This window comes from Anas acuta, chromosome 2 (assembly GCF_963932015.1).
Source record: "Anas acuta chromosome 2, bAnaAcu1.1, whole genome shotgun sequence".
Lineage (NCBI taxonomy): Eukaryota > Metazoa > Chordata > Aves > Anseriformes > Anatidae > Anas > Anas acuta.
In genome coordinates this window covers 118049093-118061733 of record NC_088980.1, presented here as the reverse complement: position 1 = coordinate 118061733, position 12641 = coordinate 118049093, and the positions used below count along the sequence as shown (strand labels likewise).

Below are 12641 nucleotides of genomic sequence, written 5' to 3'. Positions count from 1 at the left end.
TGAAAATATATATTAAATGACTAAGGAATAATTTCAGAAGTATAGACTACTTTTGACTGTCAATTTGAGGCATGTTAAATCTCCTCCCCCCATTAAAAAAAAAAAAAAAAGTGATAATAAACATCACTTCAGTAAAGTGAGATAAAAAGTAAAGTAAAAGTGAGATATAGTTTTCCATTTCTTAAATTTAGATAGGTTTAAAAAAATGCAACCATCATGATTGATGCATGCTGCAAAATTTGGGTTCTACTTGCTGTGGAGCTTCTGGTGAGTTGGGAGACAAGTTAGGAAACTAAGACACAGAATTGCTCAGATGTTATTTCAGGCACAAAACTGTGCTTCTTACATTAAGAAAAATCAACTACAAAAAAAAAAAAAATCCATTTTTAAGAAACACAGAGCAAGATCCAGGGACTCAAGCATTTTTATATTTCTGTCTAATTTACTTTTGCACAAGACCACAGTCAAAAAGGATGAAACAGCTACTGAGTGACACATCAAAAATGCTTTTTCTCTTTTTTCTAATGTTGACTGTATATGACAGAGAAAGGTTGATGAAAAGAATGAATGTACCAATCCTACTGTCTCAGCTTATTTCAATTGTCTAGAGCTGCTCCTATAAGCTAGTCAGGTATTTCTCACATGGATATCTACAGTGCTCTTGTTTGTGGCTATGCTATACATGCAAAATCACAGAAACACAGAATTGTAGGGGTTGGAAGGAACCTTGAAAGACCATTGGGTCCAACGCCCCTGCCAAAGCAGGTTCCTTAGGGCAGGCTGCCCAGGTAGGCATCCAGACGGGCCTTGAATATCTCCAGAGAAGGAGACTCCACAACCTCCCTGGGCAGCCTGTTCCAGTGCTCCATCACCCTCACTGTGAAGAAATTCTTTCTCATTTTGGTGCAGAACTTCCTGTGCTCCATGTTGTGACACAAACCACTGAAAGGAGGTTGGTCAAATCCCTCTGTCTCCCATACCTCAGGTATTTATACACATTGATGAGATCCCCTCTCAGTCTTTTTCCAGGCTGAACAGACCCAGGTCTCTCAGCCTTTCTTCATAGGGAATGTTTGCAAACAGCAATAGTGTCAGCATAGACACTTAGGATAAGAAAGAGAGAAGGTTAAAATGTGGGCAACAATTAAGCAATAAAAGGAAGACAATAAAAGAAAGACAGGGAAATCTGCATTTGGTCCCATTTAAGGGCCTTAATTATTAGGTCACAGAACTGTACTCTTCCTCTCTGGCCTCATGAGCATTACATTTCTGTCAGCATGAGATGCAGCTCCAGAACGAAGAAAAGTAAATGTCCCCGTCCAGCCTCTCCCAAGCCTCAGTAGAAAAAGCACTCTGAGAGACAGCATCTGAGCCCTCACAGCTGGAAAGGGCAGTGGACTCATATCTCCTAAAACCTGAACAAATACTCTAATCATAAGGGACATTTCTCCAGTACCACTTTGAAATAAGGCAGATCTGGTGATGCTTGTCAGGGATCTGAGCTCATCAATGCTCTTAAAGCAGGTTTAAACGATGCTTGACAACTGGATGCACTAAGGGATTTTGGTGCCGCTCAGCCTAGTTCCTGGTTTGCAAGGGACTTAAATGAGAAACAGGAACTCAAGCTGTGTGGGGGCAATCTGGGCACAGACAAAATGCAGAAATACAAGCCTCAAGTACTCTTTCAAGTGAAAGGTTATGCTCCATTGTAGTTAAGTTCTTCAAGAACAAGGCTGCTGAGCCCAATTTTCTAGATCATATTTTCAGGTCTATTGCCTGAAAGAACATCTAAATTCTGCTTTGCAGTGACAAGTCCTCTCTTAGATCCGGCTCACAGAAGGATTTCCATACAAAGTGAGAATATAAAGATTAGGGCTGATGAAAAACAAGAAGCGACACAACTCCTCCCATACCCTTCTTTAAGGTAAAGACAACACAATTATTATGACAAAGCTGATTGTTTCACACTAACCAATATTAAACTATGAAAATATGTGCACGTTGTCTTCCTGTTCTTTTCTCTGCGTACACTTCAAAGCTTTCAGTGTAAGGTTATATGTCTCTCTATAGAGGACTGAAGTCTAGTACTCACTATTACAAGGTACTTTCCTTGGACCTGCTGGAACTGATCCTAGGCACCACACACAGAAAAACACTACTCTGAAAGAAGTTGGCAGGACCCTAGAATAGATTTAGATGTTTACATGAAAACATCCCATTATAGTGAGTAATGTAGCAAACAGTGGCACCACTAACCTTCATTCTTAAGGACAGAAATCAATCTGATAGATAGCAGCTGACAGGGATAAGGAAAACCATTCTTCCATCTGTAGGTTAATTCACTTTTTATTCATGGTAAAACATCTGCATCTTTCTCTGAAGCAGCTGGTACTGGTCCTTGGTACATTAGTCTTGCCTAAGTCACACCTTCCAATTTTAGAACAACAAGAAGTTACTTTTGTTGCCACATCACTGACTGCCAAACTTCCTCTGAAAACACCCCACAAAACAGTCTCATTCCATTTGCTCCAAATCGTGATACCAAATCATTCGTAACTGATAGCATTAACCACCCCCACTGATTAGCTCTGCCAATCAAGAAGATTCATATAGCTCACCACACAAATCTTATACCATGAACACGTTGAAGAGCACAAGCATGTTGTAGCAAAGGAAAAGTAGTGGAAATAACAATGTAGTATAGCAAATATTTTATCTGAGGAAAAAAAATAAATTACTTCTCTTTTCAGCCATTCTGGAAGGGAAACAGAATGAGAGGAAGGATGATAAGGAATCACTTCAACACTCAGAGATCACAGGGAGATGCTAATTCAGGTTATGGCCGTTAGGAAATTCATGTAAAACCTCATGGAAAAATATATACCCAAAGCATATTTATTTTAATTCTAAAATTCAAAAACACTTAAGAGTACTCTCTTTGCAGTAAACGGATGGCAAACTGATACCTCATGCTTATGTTTATTGTTTTTCAGATGACTACTGGCTGCAATCAGAGTTAAAATTGCATATGACATTTTCTCGGTGAGTTTGTCCAGCCACACAACTCTTCTTATTTTCTGCCTCCTTCTAAAGTCTCTCATGCAATCACTTTTAAAATTATTCTGATGGCCTCTCTTTGGTCAGTGGTTGAAGGAAAATAAGCTGGAGTTAGGTACAGAGCATCCAAGGAGTAACTGGTATTCCTGTGTCTTTTCATCTCCTTTTGTATGCTGCCTCAATTCTATCTCATGCTCTCTTTCATATCAGCCTCCTTTCATTAAAAAAAAAAAAAAAAAAAAAAAAAAAAAAAAAAAACAGTTCTTTTTATAGCCTGTTTGCCACTTCTACTCCTATGCGTCTTCTTGACACAATGTATACAACTGACAGTTGTGCTAAAATGGACAAAAATGGCACTACTTTGTAAACATACTTTAGCAACCACAAATGTCTACTGTACCTTGAAATGTAAGCAAAAGAACTATTGATTTTGTCTGTGTACAATAAATCCCTCCCAAACAAGCTGTTTACTTGAAACTAAGTCACTGTTGTGATTAACCCACAGTATATGAAAAGCTACTTAATTGGAAGAGAGAGATGGGAGAACAAGCTACTATTGTTAAGTGACATAGATATTGATTTCATTTTAATTTGACTAGAACTTTTGTATGTAGGCTAGTCAGTCCTTACGGACAAATATTAAAGACCAACCCAGCTGACAGAGAGTACTGTTCTGGACAAGGTGGGCTCCAATGTAAATAACCTAAAGATATGGGGAAGGATAACTGTGATGTTCCTCATTCTTTCTTTTCCAAGAGGATCCGGACCTTTCAGCACTAAATACATTCCCTAATGCAAGTTAAACAGGAGGAAATTTTAGCCAGAAAAGTTCATCTGGTTGCACGAATTTTCTGCAAGATTACAACATCAAGGAACAAATTATAACATGAAACATTTATTTGAATTCATGGCATGTGTACATAGACATTCCTGCATCTCAATAGAGAACTCTAGAACAGCATCTACACATAGTGACATGAAATCCTCTGGAGCACTAACCTTAAAATGTTATAGATTTTCCACTTCTTTGGAAAAAGCCAAATATAAATTATTCTCATCTGTAAGTTGCTAGAAAGCATCTTCTGTATAAAATATTGGTTCACCTACTAAGCCAACTGAGCAATCAGAAATTTTAGTGCCTAAGCAGTCCTTTGAAAATCTGAAAACTTATGTAAGTGATAAATATTCTCTATAGAGAGAACCCTTGTTAATTATTAAAGTAGAGTATCTTTCTTCTAAAGTACATCAGCATCTTTTACATGTAGCTTAGGTTATTAGAATAAACTGAATACCAAATCTGATTTGTATGCAGACTTGTAAGAGATTTTTAAGAACATAGTAAGTAAAGCTTCACAATTGTGTTTCCAAAAAAAAAATAAAAAAGAAAAGAAATTATGAAAGGCACAGCCTCACAGCCTTCATCTGCATATCACTGACTTTGGGGGGGGAGGGGGAAAAAAAGAATGAAATATTTATACTGCTCCATGTATTAGTGAAACTTTAAATGTAGCTAGGCCACCTAGAAAGCAGTCTGCACCTTCTACTCCTAGTTTCCAGAAAAATGAAAATAACAAATAACAAAAACCTTAATTCCTATTTCCGACAGTCCATCACCTTTCCCGAATCATAAAGACACAGCAAGCAAAATAGTTAGCCAGCAGGACTTTCAGTCAAGAACTGCAGTAACTCAATAAAAGAAATATGGTATTGCTGAGTGGTAGCATTTCACTTTACTAAGACACAGATGGGGAGGATATGCAATAATCTTGTCTAGGAAATGGCTATGACTCATAAATTTGGACTCAATGTGACAAATTATCTGACAGATTTCAAAACAGTTAGAAAAGCTGGTGTCAGATTGAGATATTATCACATCTCAGTGTGAAGCCCAATGGCAGCTGGAATTATTGACCATCTAACTACACCAAGCTCCTACGTTACTACTGAACAAAAGTGTCAAAACTACATGATGGAGAAAAAGTGGAAAAAAAAAAAAAACACCAAACAAGACTAAATGGGTTGATGTAAAATCTAATGATATTTTTCCTAATTTGAACTACCTGTTCACAGTTCCAGCTTATGGGCCCAGTCATTAATAATGAGTACCTGAGAAAGTTGTAAGGACTTCTCATACATCATGCAGCCACCGTTTCCCTTATATTTTGAAATTGTGAAAGCATCAGCTGATTGTAGAGGTGAAGCTTACGAGCGCAGATAATGAAATTTCTTTAGCAAATGATCCCTCTCTGTGAGCAATGCCATCACAGAGTACCAGAGGAACTACAGCTCACCCTGCTTCCAGAATCCAGCATCACACCTACAATCCTACAGCAATGTGGTTTATTTGTTTGTTTTTGTATTTTTCCAAATAAGAACCAGGAAGGAGAACAAAGATAACAATTTCTTAAAATTACACGTAAACAAATATAGCTGTAGATTAAGATGGTGCAGATATTTAGGCAGAACTGAGAGCAGAGGAGGATGCTCAATGCAGGCCACTTCTGAGGAGGAAATTTTAGAAGGAAATTCTTCACTCAGAGGGTGTTGAGGCACTGGCACAGATTGCCCAGAGAAGCTGTGGATGCCCCATCCTTGGAGATGTTTAAGGTTGGATGAAGCCCAGGGCATCTCTCCCCGTGGAAGGGGGCTACAACTAGATGTTCTGTAATGTCCCTTCCAACCCAAGCCATTCTGTGATTCTATGATCCATGGAACCATACCCACTTTGGAATAAACTGCCCCAAACAAGCGACACCTGCAAGGGTCAGTGATTAAGCTGGCTTATCCACCTCCTCTGTGTGGGTTCCCACACAGCTACCAAATTTCAGCCAGAACCCCTCACTCTGTTGACAGGGATATACTTAGCCATCTCACTATCATCTCAGCTACCCAGAAATAAATTTAAAGGGCAATTTAAAGTCCTCCTCTTTCCAATGATTCACCCTTCCTCTGGCCTTGTCGGCTACAGAAACTTGACAGTTGCCTCTCAGGCACTTTGACTGCAGCCTTTCAGACAAAATGACAACCTCTGAGTGCTCTGAATACCTAGGCAGCCTGCTCACACCATTCCCCTTCAAGGTACAAAGTTGTCTCGGAGGTCTACTTCTTGCTACCCAGACACCACAAGAGGAGCACAATTGACTCCTCCAGTATCCTTCTACAGTCTGCCCAATTTCCACAAAAATGGAAAAAAATGGCCCCCTAAACTCCCAGCCAGAACAGAGGAATCTTATCCAGGAAGGAAAAAAAAAAAAAAAGCTCTTAAGGAAACCACCCATCTCTACAAACACCAAATGAAGGCTATTATCTCTTGCATCCAGTCACCATGTCCTGTTATCCACTGCAAGATCTGAAAGCCAGGGCTAAGCCTGAGAAGCTCAGAGTATCAAAGGGATGCTCAAGGGCAGTGTCTACATTCTTTCATGCCAGGCTCAAAGGCCAATAGTTTATCTGAACCCTACTGGCCCACATACATCCACAAAGTCCTTACAGACTATAAATTGGGGAGGGATATTAAAGCATTCACTTCCTTACAATGGAATACAAAGACCCTGTGCATTGTATCTTCTTTATACTCCCCAGAGTCTGCTAATAAAAAGCCACATCTCTCATTAAATTTTGGGGAGAACAGGGCTCCACAATGTGTCTTTCATGTCCATATATTGGTGAAAAGCAGAACACACTGGAAGTATGGGTAAGGAATGTATCTGTATCTATCTCTGAAAGCACAATGCGTTTTCAAAAACCAGAAAATCTCATCAGTGATCATATTTTATTACAAAATTAGCTGCCAAGAAAGGCCTCGTGTCTGCACTCAGCTGTGGCAGGCAAATCCTCAGAGACTCTGCTGGAATTTTAACTGAGGGACAGTGTTCTCAGGAAGTCTGTGGATATCCATCCCTTCTGAAAAGAAAATTTTAAAAAAGGTATTTATGTGCTTATTCTTCAAAATGGAAGAATTCAGTATTCTATGATTTGAGAGGGAAAAATTATACCAATTTCAGAAGAAAAAAGACACTTTTATTCAGAACTGATTTGCAGCTTAGCTGTTCCTGCAGCTTCCCTTCTTTACACTCTAGCAAAAATTTGTTTTAATAATTTTAGATTGCCTACTTACAGTATTGTTCCATGCCGCATTAAAGACCTCATTCAATTCCCATTAGCACATTTTAGTTAAAATTAACACACAATCATTTTCAATGATCCAGCTTTCAATACGTTTGTAAACAAAAATTAATCTTGAATGCAAAATAGGGAGAAGCTTTGTAGTTGTTAAAAGTCAGCCTACAGAACTAATCACTAAAGACATATCTTTAAACTAATTTTTTTAATCCAAGAACACTGGGATTGCCAAGTGTGCCCAGTGCTCCTCAGAATGGCCTCCTTCAATAAACTGTTGACACAACTCCCCCCAAATCTTTGTCATTTAAACAAATGAAAGGAAACTGAATACTTCAAGAATTGATTCAACACTTTAAGAGAAGACAGGGGATAATAAAGGCTGAATAAAGCCAGAGTGAGCACCCATGTTCACAACAAGGCACAAGGCTCTCTTCACATACCTTGATATCCTTACCCACATGCAAAACTACCAAACAACCAAACCTCAGCTCTCATACCTAGGGCTTTTGTCAACAGAGAAATGACAGAAATATCACTGTCATTCATCACTTGTGTTTATTTCAATACAATAAGCACTAGGAAACTTAAATATAGTTATAGGAGAGATTTAACCAAGGCCAACAGAAGAAAAAAAAAAAAAAAAAAAAAGGAGAGAAGGGAAAACTGAGAGCTGAGAGAAAACACACTGAGGGGGGCACAGAGCAAACCCAAACAAGGCTTTTCTCACCTGTGGGGACTGTGATGCCAACACAGCCAGCAAGGTCTGTTTAGCTATGTCAGAGAAGGAGTTACACGTGCGACTAAATACACTTGATCTTCCTTCAGCCTAAACTCTCATGGGGCTGTTTGCTCGGGGCAGTGCAGATGTGACACTGTAGAGAAGTTTTGGACTACAAATCGTGTACGCTCCGTTTTCCAGAAAATCATAATTATTTTCCACAAATCATGCTAATTTTGAGTCCTCGTTTAAACACATAGTTTCCCAGAGATTGATATGACCTCTCCTTTTTGATATTTATTATTGGTTTCAGAAGGCTGCTAAGGATCTCCCTTATGAGGGATATACCCAGGGAATTAAAATGAAGTCACTTTAATTAATTATGATGCACTGATATGCAAGATTGCATACAATTGACCACATAATTTGTACATATCTGAAAAAAAGAAAAAAAAAACAAAAAACAAAAAACAAGCACTGCTAAATTACTGACAGAAAAACAATTCTACATCTCCATTTCACTGAAAGAAGAAGATAAAGAGCATAACAGGCTAAAACATAAATAATGTCCTAACATGCTCTGTCAATTTAATATTCTGGTAGTCTTATGCTACTGCACATACACATGAAGAAAAGCTATACATGATTAAAAGAAGCTCAGCTACCTTTAAATACAGAGGACTAGGTAGTCTTGCAAGAAGCGAATCTCATGTTAAAAGAGATTGTGCTTCACCAAAAAGCAAGCAGCTGAAGAGCTGTAAATCCCAGGCACCTCCTCTGGCAGAACTGCTGTACAATACTGCTGATCACACCCTGCTCCACCCAACCCCCTTCTCTTTGTGTTTTCCAACACAGAGTCATGACGTGAGTTGTTAAACTCTCTTCTGTGTCACTCAGCATGTCACACACACTATATTTTATGCAGATGAATATTGACATGAATTTGTATGTACAACTTGAGCCATTATATCTACCCTTCTGTCTCTAGAGAACTGGCACTAAACATTACATAAAAGCCATCTCATTCAGCAAGTCCTAAATTTGTCTTGGGTTCAGCCATAGAGGTAGAGCATACAAGAGCTTACAAGCATGCAAGATCTAGAACAAAGCATCGCTTTTCATTCAGAAATCCCTTTTCCACTCCAGTTGTGCCATACCTTGTAACAGGCACATTAGTAATTTCAAGTCAGTTCCACAAGCATAGAAAATTCTACTTGTTATAATAAACCTCAGAATCTTGAATGTTGATGACAGCTATGGCACCCCAAGGACTTCAGTCTATTACCTTGTAGCACTTGTGATCCTTGACGCTTAAAGGCCACAAACAGAGCAGAGCTGCACAAACACAGAGCAAAAGACAGTCCCTGACCACATCGGGGATTATGAATGAGATTAAGAATCCAAGGGAGAGAAATTTAGAGTAACAACGAATTAAACTCTCTAATGAAATCATTCTGAACTAGCAGGGTTTCCAAAGCAAACTTGAGGTATTTCCTTTCCACCCATTGAAAGAGAAACCCCCAAAGTGCTTTCAACTGTTGCTTAAGTGCCCTGCCCCGCTGGATGAGCAGTACAACGAGCACCTGTCCACCTCAGTCTCAGATGGAAACTTCAACTCCTAATACACTACACACACTGAACTCTGCCCTGCTTGGGCAGCACGAAGTGTATTTTCAGGGCATTTGCCCTCCGTAAAATTCTTCCCTGGAAGTGTGCTTAAAACCCAGGAAAGCGTTACTTTTGCAAACTATGATGTCATCTCCCTTTTCAGCAGGCGCCCTCCACAGCCCACCTGAGCACACCCTTTCGGTGAAGCACGCACCACTGCTTGCGAGCGCTTTTGCCGGCAGCGGCTCAAAAGTTTGATGGAGGAGGCATCCTCTGCTACATCCCTTAGGTACAAACACATATTCTTGGCAAGGAGCAGACGCAGAGCAGGGCATTTGCCCACCCACACCGTGCCAAGACACCGTACCGTGGGTTGCACGGGCGCTTCCCGAAACTCCGCGCTGCTGCCAGTGAAGTTCCCAGCCGGCGGCCACGCACGCCGCAAGGGCTGGGTAGTGTCGGGATGCTTCCCCTTTTCCCTTCTTTCCTCACTAACTCCTCGCACGGGTTCCCCGGGACCTTCCGACGGGTCCCGGCGCGCAGGTGCTGCAGCCGGGCGCGGCGCCCCCCGACGGGGCGGGACGCCCCAGGAGGGACCCCGGCAGCCTCCGGCCGCTCTCCCGCCCCCCTCCCGACCCCCTTCCCGGCTCCTGCTCACCTCCAGACCTGCCCGAGCTGCAGGATGTGGACGAGCGACTGCAGGAGCCAGACGCAGAAGGCGCACGACGCCGACCTGCCGCCGCGGTTGCCGGCGGGGCCGCTGCCGGCGGCGTTGCTGCTGCCGCTGCTGCTGCTGTTGGTGGCGTTGCTCTTGCTGGCGGTGGACGCCTGCCGCTGCGGCGTGCAGGGCCGGGCGGCGTCGATGTCCGCGGCCGCCGAGCTGCTGCTCACCAGCAGCTTGCTCTCAGCCCCGGGGCAGTGCCCGGCGGCGGCGGCGGCGGCGGCGGCTGCGGTGCTGTCCTCCGTGCTGAAGTCGTGCGCGAACCAGCGGAAGCTGAAGACCTGCACGGAGAGGGAGCCCAGCAGCACGAAGAAGAGCGTGAGCCCGAACCACCAGCGCTGGCCCCGCAGGTAGTAGTCGACCGCCAGCCAGATGTCGGTGCCCACGTCCGCGAAGTACACGGCCAGGGCGGCCAGGATCCAGAGGCAGTCCCACAGCGAGTAGCGCCGCTGCTCCCTGCCCAGCCGCAGGCACAGCGAGGACGAGCCCCCGCCCGAGCCCCGCGAGCCCCCGCCGCCGCCCCCGCCGCCGTCTCCTCCTCTGCCGCCGCCGCAGCAGCAGCAGCAGCAGCAGCGGGAGCCGCCGCCCGAGCCGTCCCCACCGCCGCCGCCGCCGCTGCAGCAGCCGCCCCCGGGCGCCTCGTCGTCGTCGCTGCCGCCGCCCGGCCCGGAGCCGGCGGGCAGCCCCGGGGCCAGCGCCTGCACGGAGCCCGAGTGCTCCGAGTTCTGCAGCGGCGTGAACGCCACCTCGCCGCCCTTCTTCATCTTCCGCCGCCCGTCCGACTTCGCGGCCATGATGCCTCCCTCGGCCCCGCCGGAGAGCGAGCGGGAGCGCCGGGCGCTCCTTTATCCCGCGCCTCCCCCTGCTCCTCCTCCTCCTCCCCCTGCCTCCTGCCTCCCGCCCTCCGCCGCGGCCCCGCCGCTCCCCGCGGCCCCTGCTCCGCGCCCCGCGCCCGCGGGCGGCTCCTCCGCGCCGACCGCGCCCGCAGCGCCGCCTGCCTGCGGCGAGCCGCGCTCAGCCCGCTCCCCCCTTCGCCGCCGCCTTCCCCTCCTTCTCCTCCTCCTCCTCCTCTTCCTCCTCCTCCGGCGCTACCGGGGCCGCCGCCGCCGCGCTCTGCCCGAGCCGGGAGCGGGCAGGGCAGCGCTGCCCGGAGCCGAGCATCCCTCCCCGCCTCCCCGCCCGCCTCCGCCCGCCCCGCCGCCGCCGCCGCCCAGCTGACTGACGCCGAGGAAGAGGATGACCTCATCCTTCCTCCCCCCCCGCCGCCGCCCCCCGACCGCCACCGGCACCGGCGCCGGCGCAGGGGCGGCGAAGGGGAAGGGGGCGCTCGGCCGCCGCCCGGCTGGGAAGGGCACGGGGCGGCCAAGGGGAGTCGGGGGAAGGTTGAGGAGACCCCTCCGGGGAGGGTCGGGGGGCGGCGGGGTGGGGACGGGGCGCGCCGTGCCCCGGGGTAACTGGAGGGGCGCGGTGCCGTCGGGGCGAGGACGGGGGGTGGGGGGTCCGCGGGGAGCCCGGCGAGCTCCGTGCCGAGCAGCCCCTGCCCCTGCCCGTCCCGTCCCGTCGGAAACGCTGCTCTAGTTGCCGCAAGTTGGCGAGATGCAAGCGGGAGAGGTGCGATTCCCAAATTATGCCGTGACTCACACTTTCTTAGAGGCGTTTGGGGGAAGGTGAGGAGACACCGCTTTATTCCTCCACCCGGAGAAACCGCATTCGATGCACACCCATCTGATGCGTACCCATCTGATGCACACCCGTTTTACCCACACCCTTCCCCATGCAAAATCCCCCAGGACCGTTTCGCCGCCCCCTCCCCGCAGCCCCGGTTGCCCCCGGAGCGAGGCTGCTCTTTAAAGCTCGCCCCCCGGGGCTCGGCAGCAGGGATGCCCGCAGAGATCCCTTTTAATCGAGGAGCCCCCCAGGGCGGAGCTGCCGGCACCCCCGGGCTGTCCCTGGGCAGCCTCCGCCCTCGGGGGTTCCCGGTGCTGGAGGCCGGCAGCCTCCCGTCCCCAAAATCATCCCCCGCGGCCGTGGGTGGGGAGAGCGTCTGCTGCCTTTCCTCGGCCCTTCTGCTCATTTTGGGTACCCGAAAGGTACGGGTACGGGATGAGCGACTGATATACCTATATACCTCTTTTTTTTTTCCTTTTTTTTTTTTTTTTTCTTCTTTTTGCCTGCAGAATATTTTAGAAGCATGTCCTCTCCCTCCTTAAAATAGAGCAGTGAGATGGTTCAACCACGTTGCTGGAATATCTTAATGGGAATGCCAATGAGACTACGATAGGGTACAGTTACATTAAGATATCTGACTAAATATAGACCTTTCAAATTCATTAATTAAAGAGAAGTTATATGGACAGCTAAAAATTATGCCTTCTAACTCTTGAATGTGCACGGTAAGTATAAAGTTGCCTTCTG

General features: G+C 46.1%; 1 protein-coding gene across 1 annotated transcript in view; it reads right to left on the bottom strand.

Annotated features, from left to right (window-relative positions):
- XKR4 (XK related 4) overlaps nucleotides 1–11143 on the bottom strand; it is a 230703-nt gene extending 219560 nt beyond the window's left edge. The window contains exon 1 of the mRNA XM_068671872.1: nucleotides 10164–11143. Within this exon, the coding sequence (XP_068527973.1) occupies nucleotides 10164–11020 (857 nt within the window). The 5' untranslated portion in view covers nucleotides 11021–11143. The remainder of the gene's footprint in view (nucleotides 1–10163) is intronic.
- Between the last annotated feature and the right edge of the window lie 1498 nt (nucleotides 11144–12641).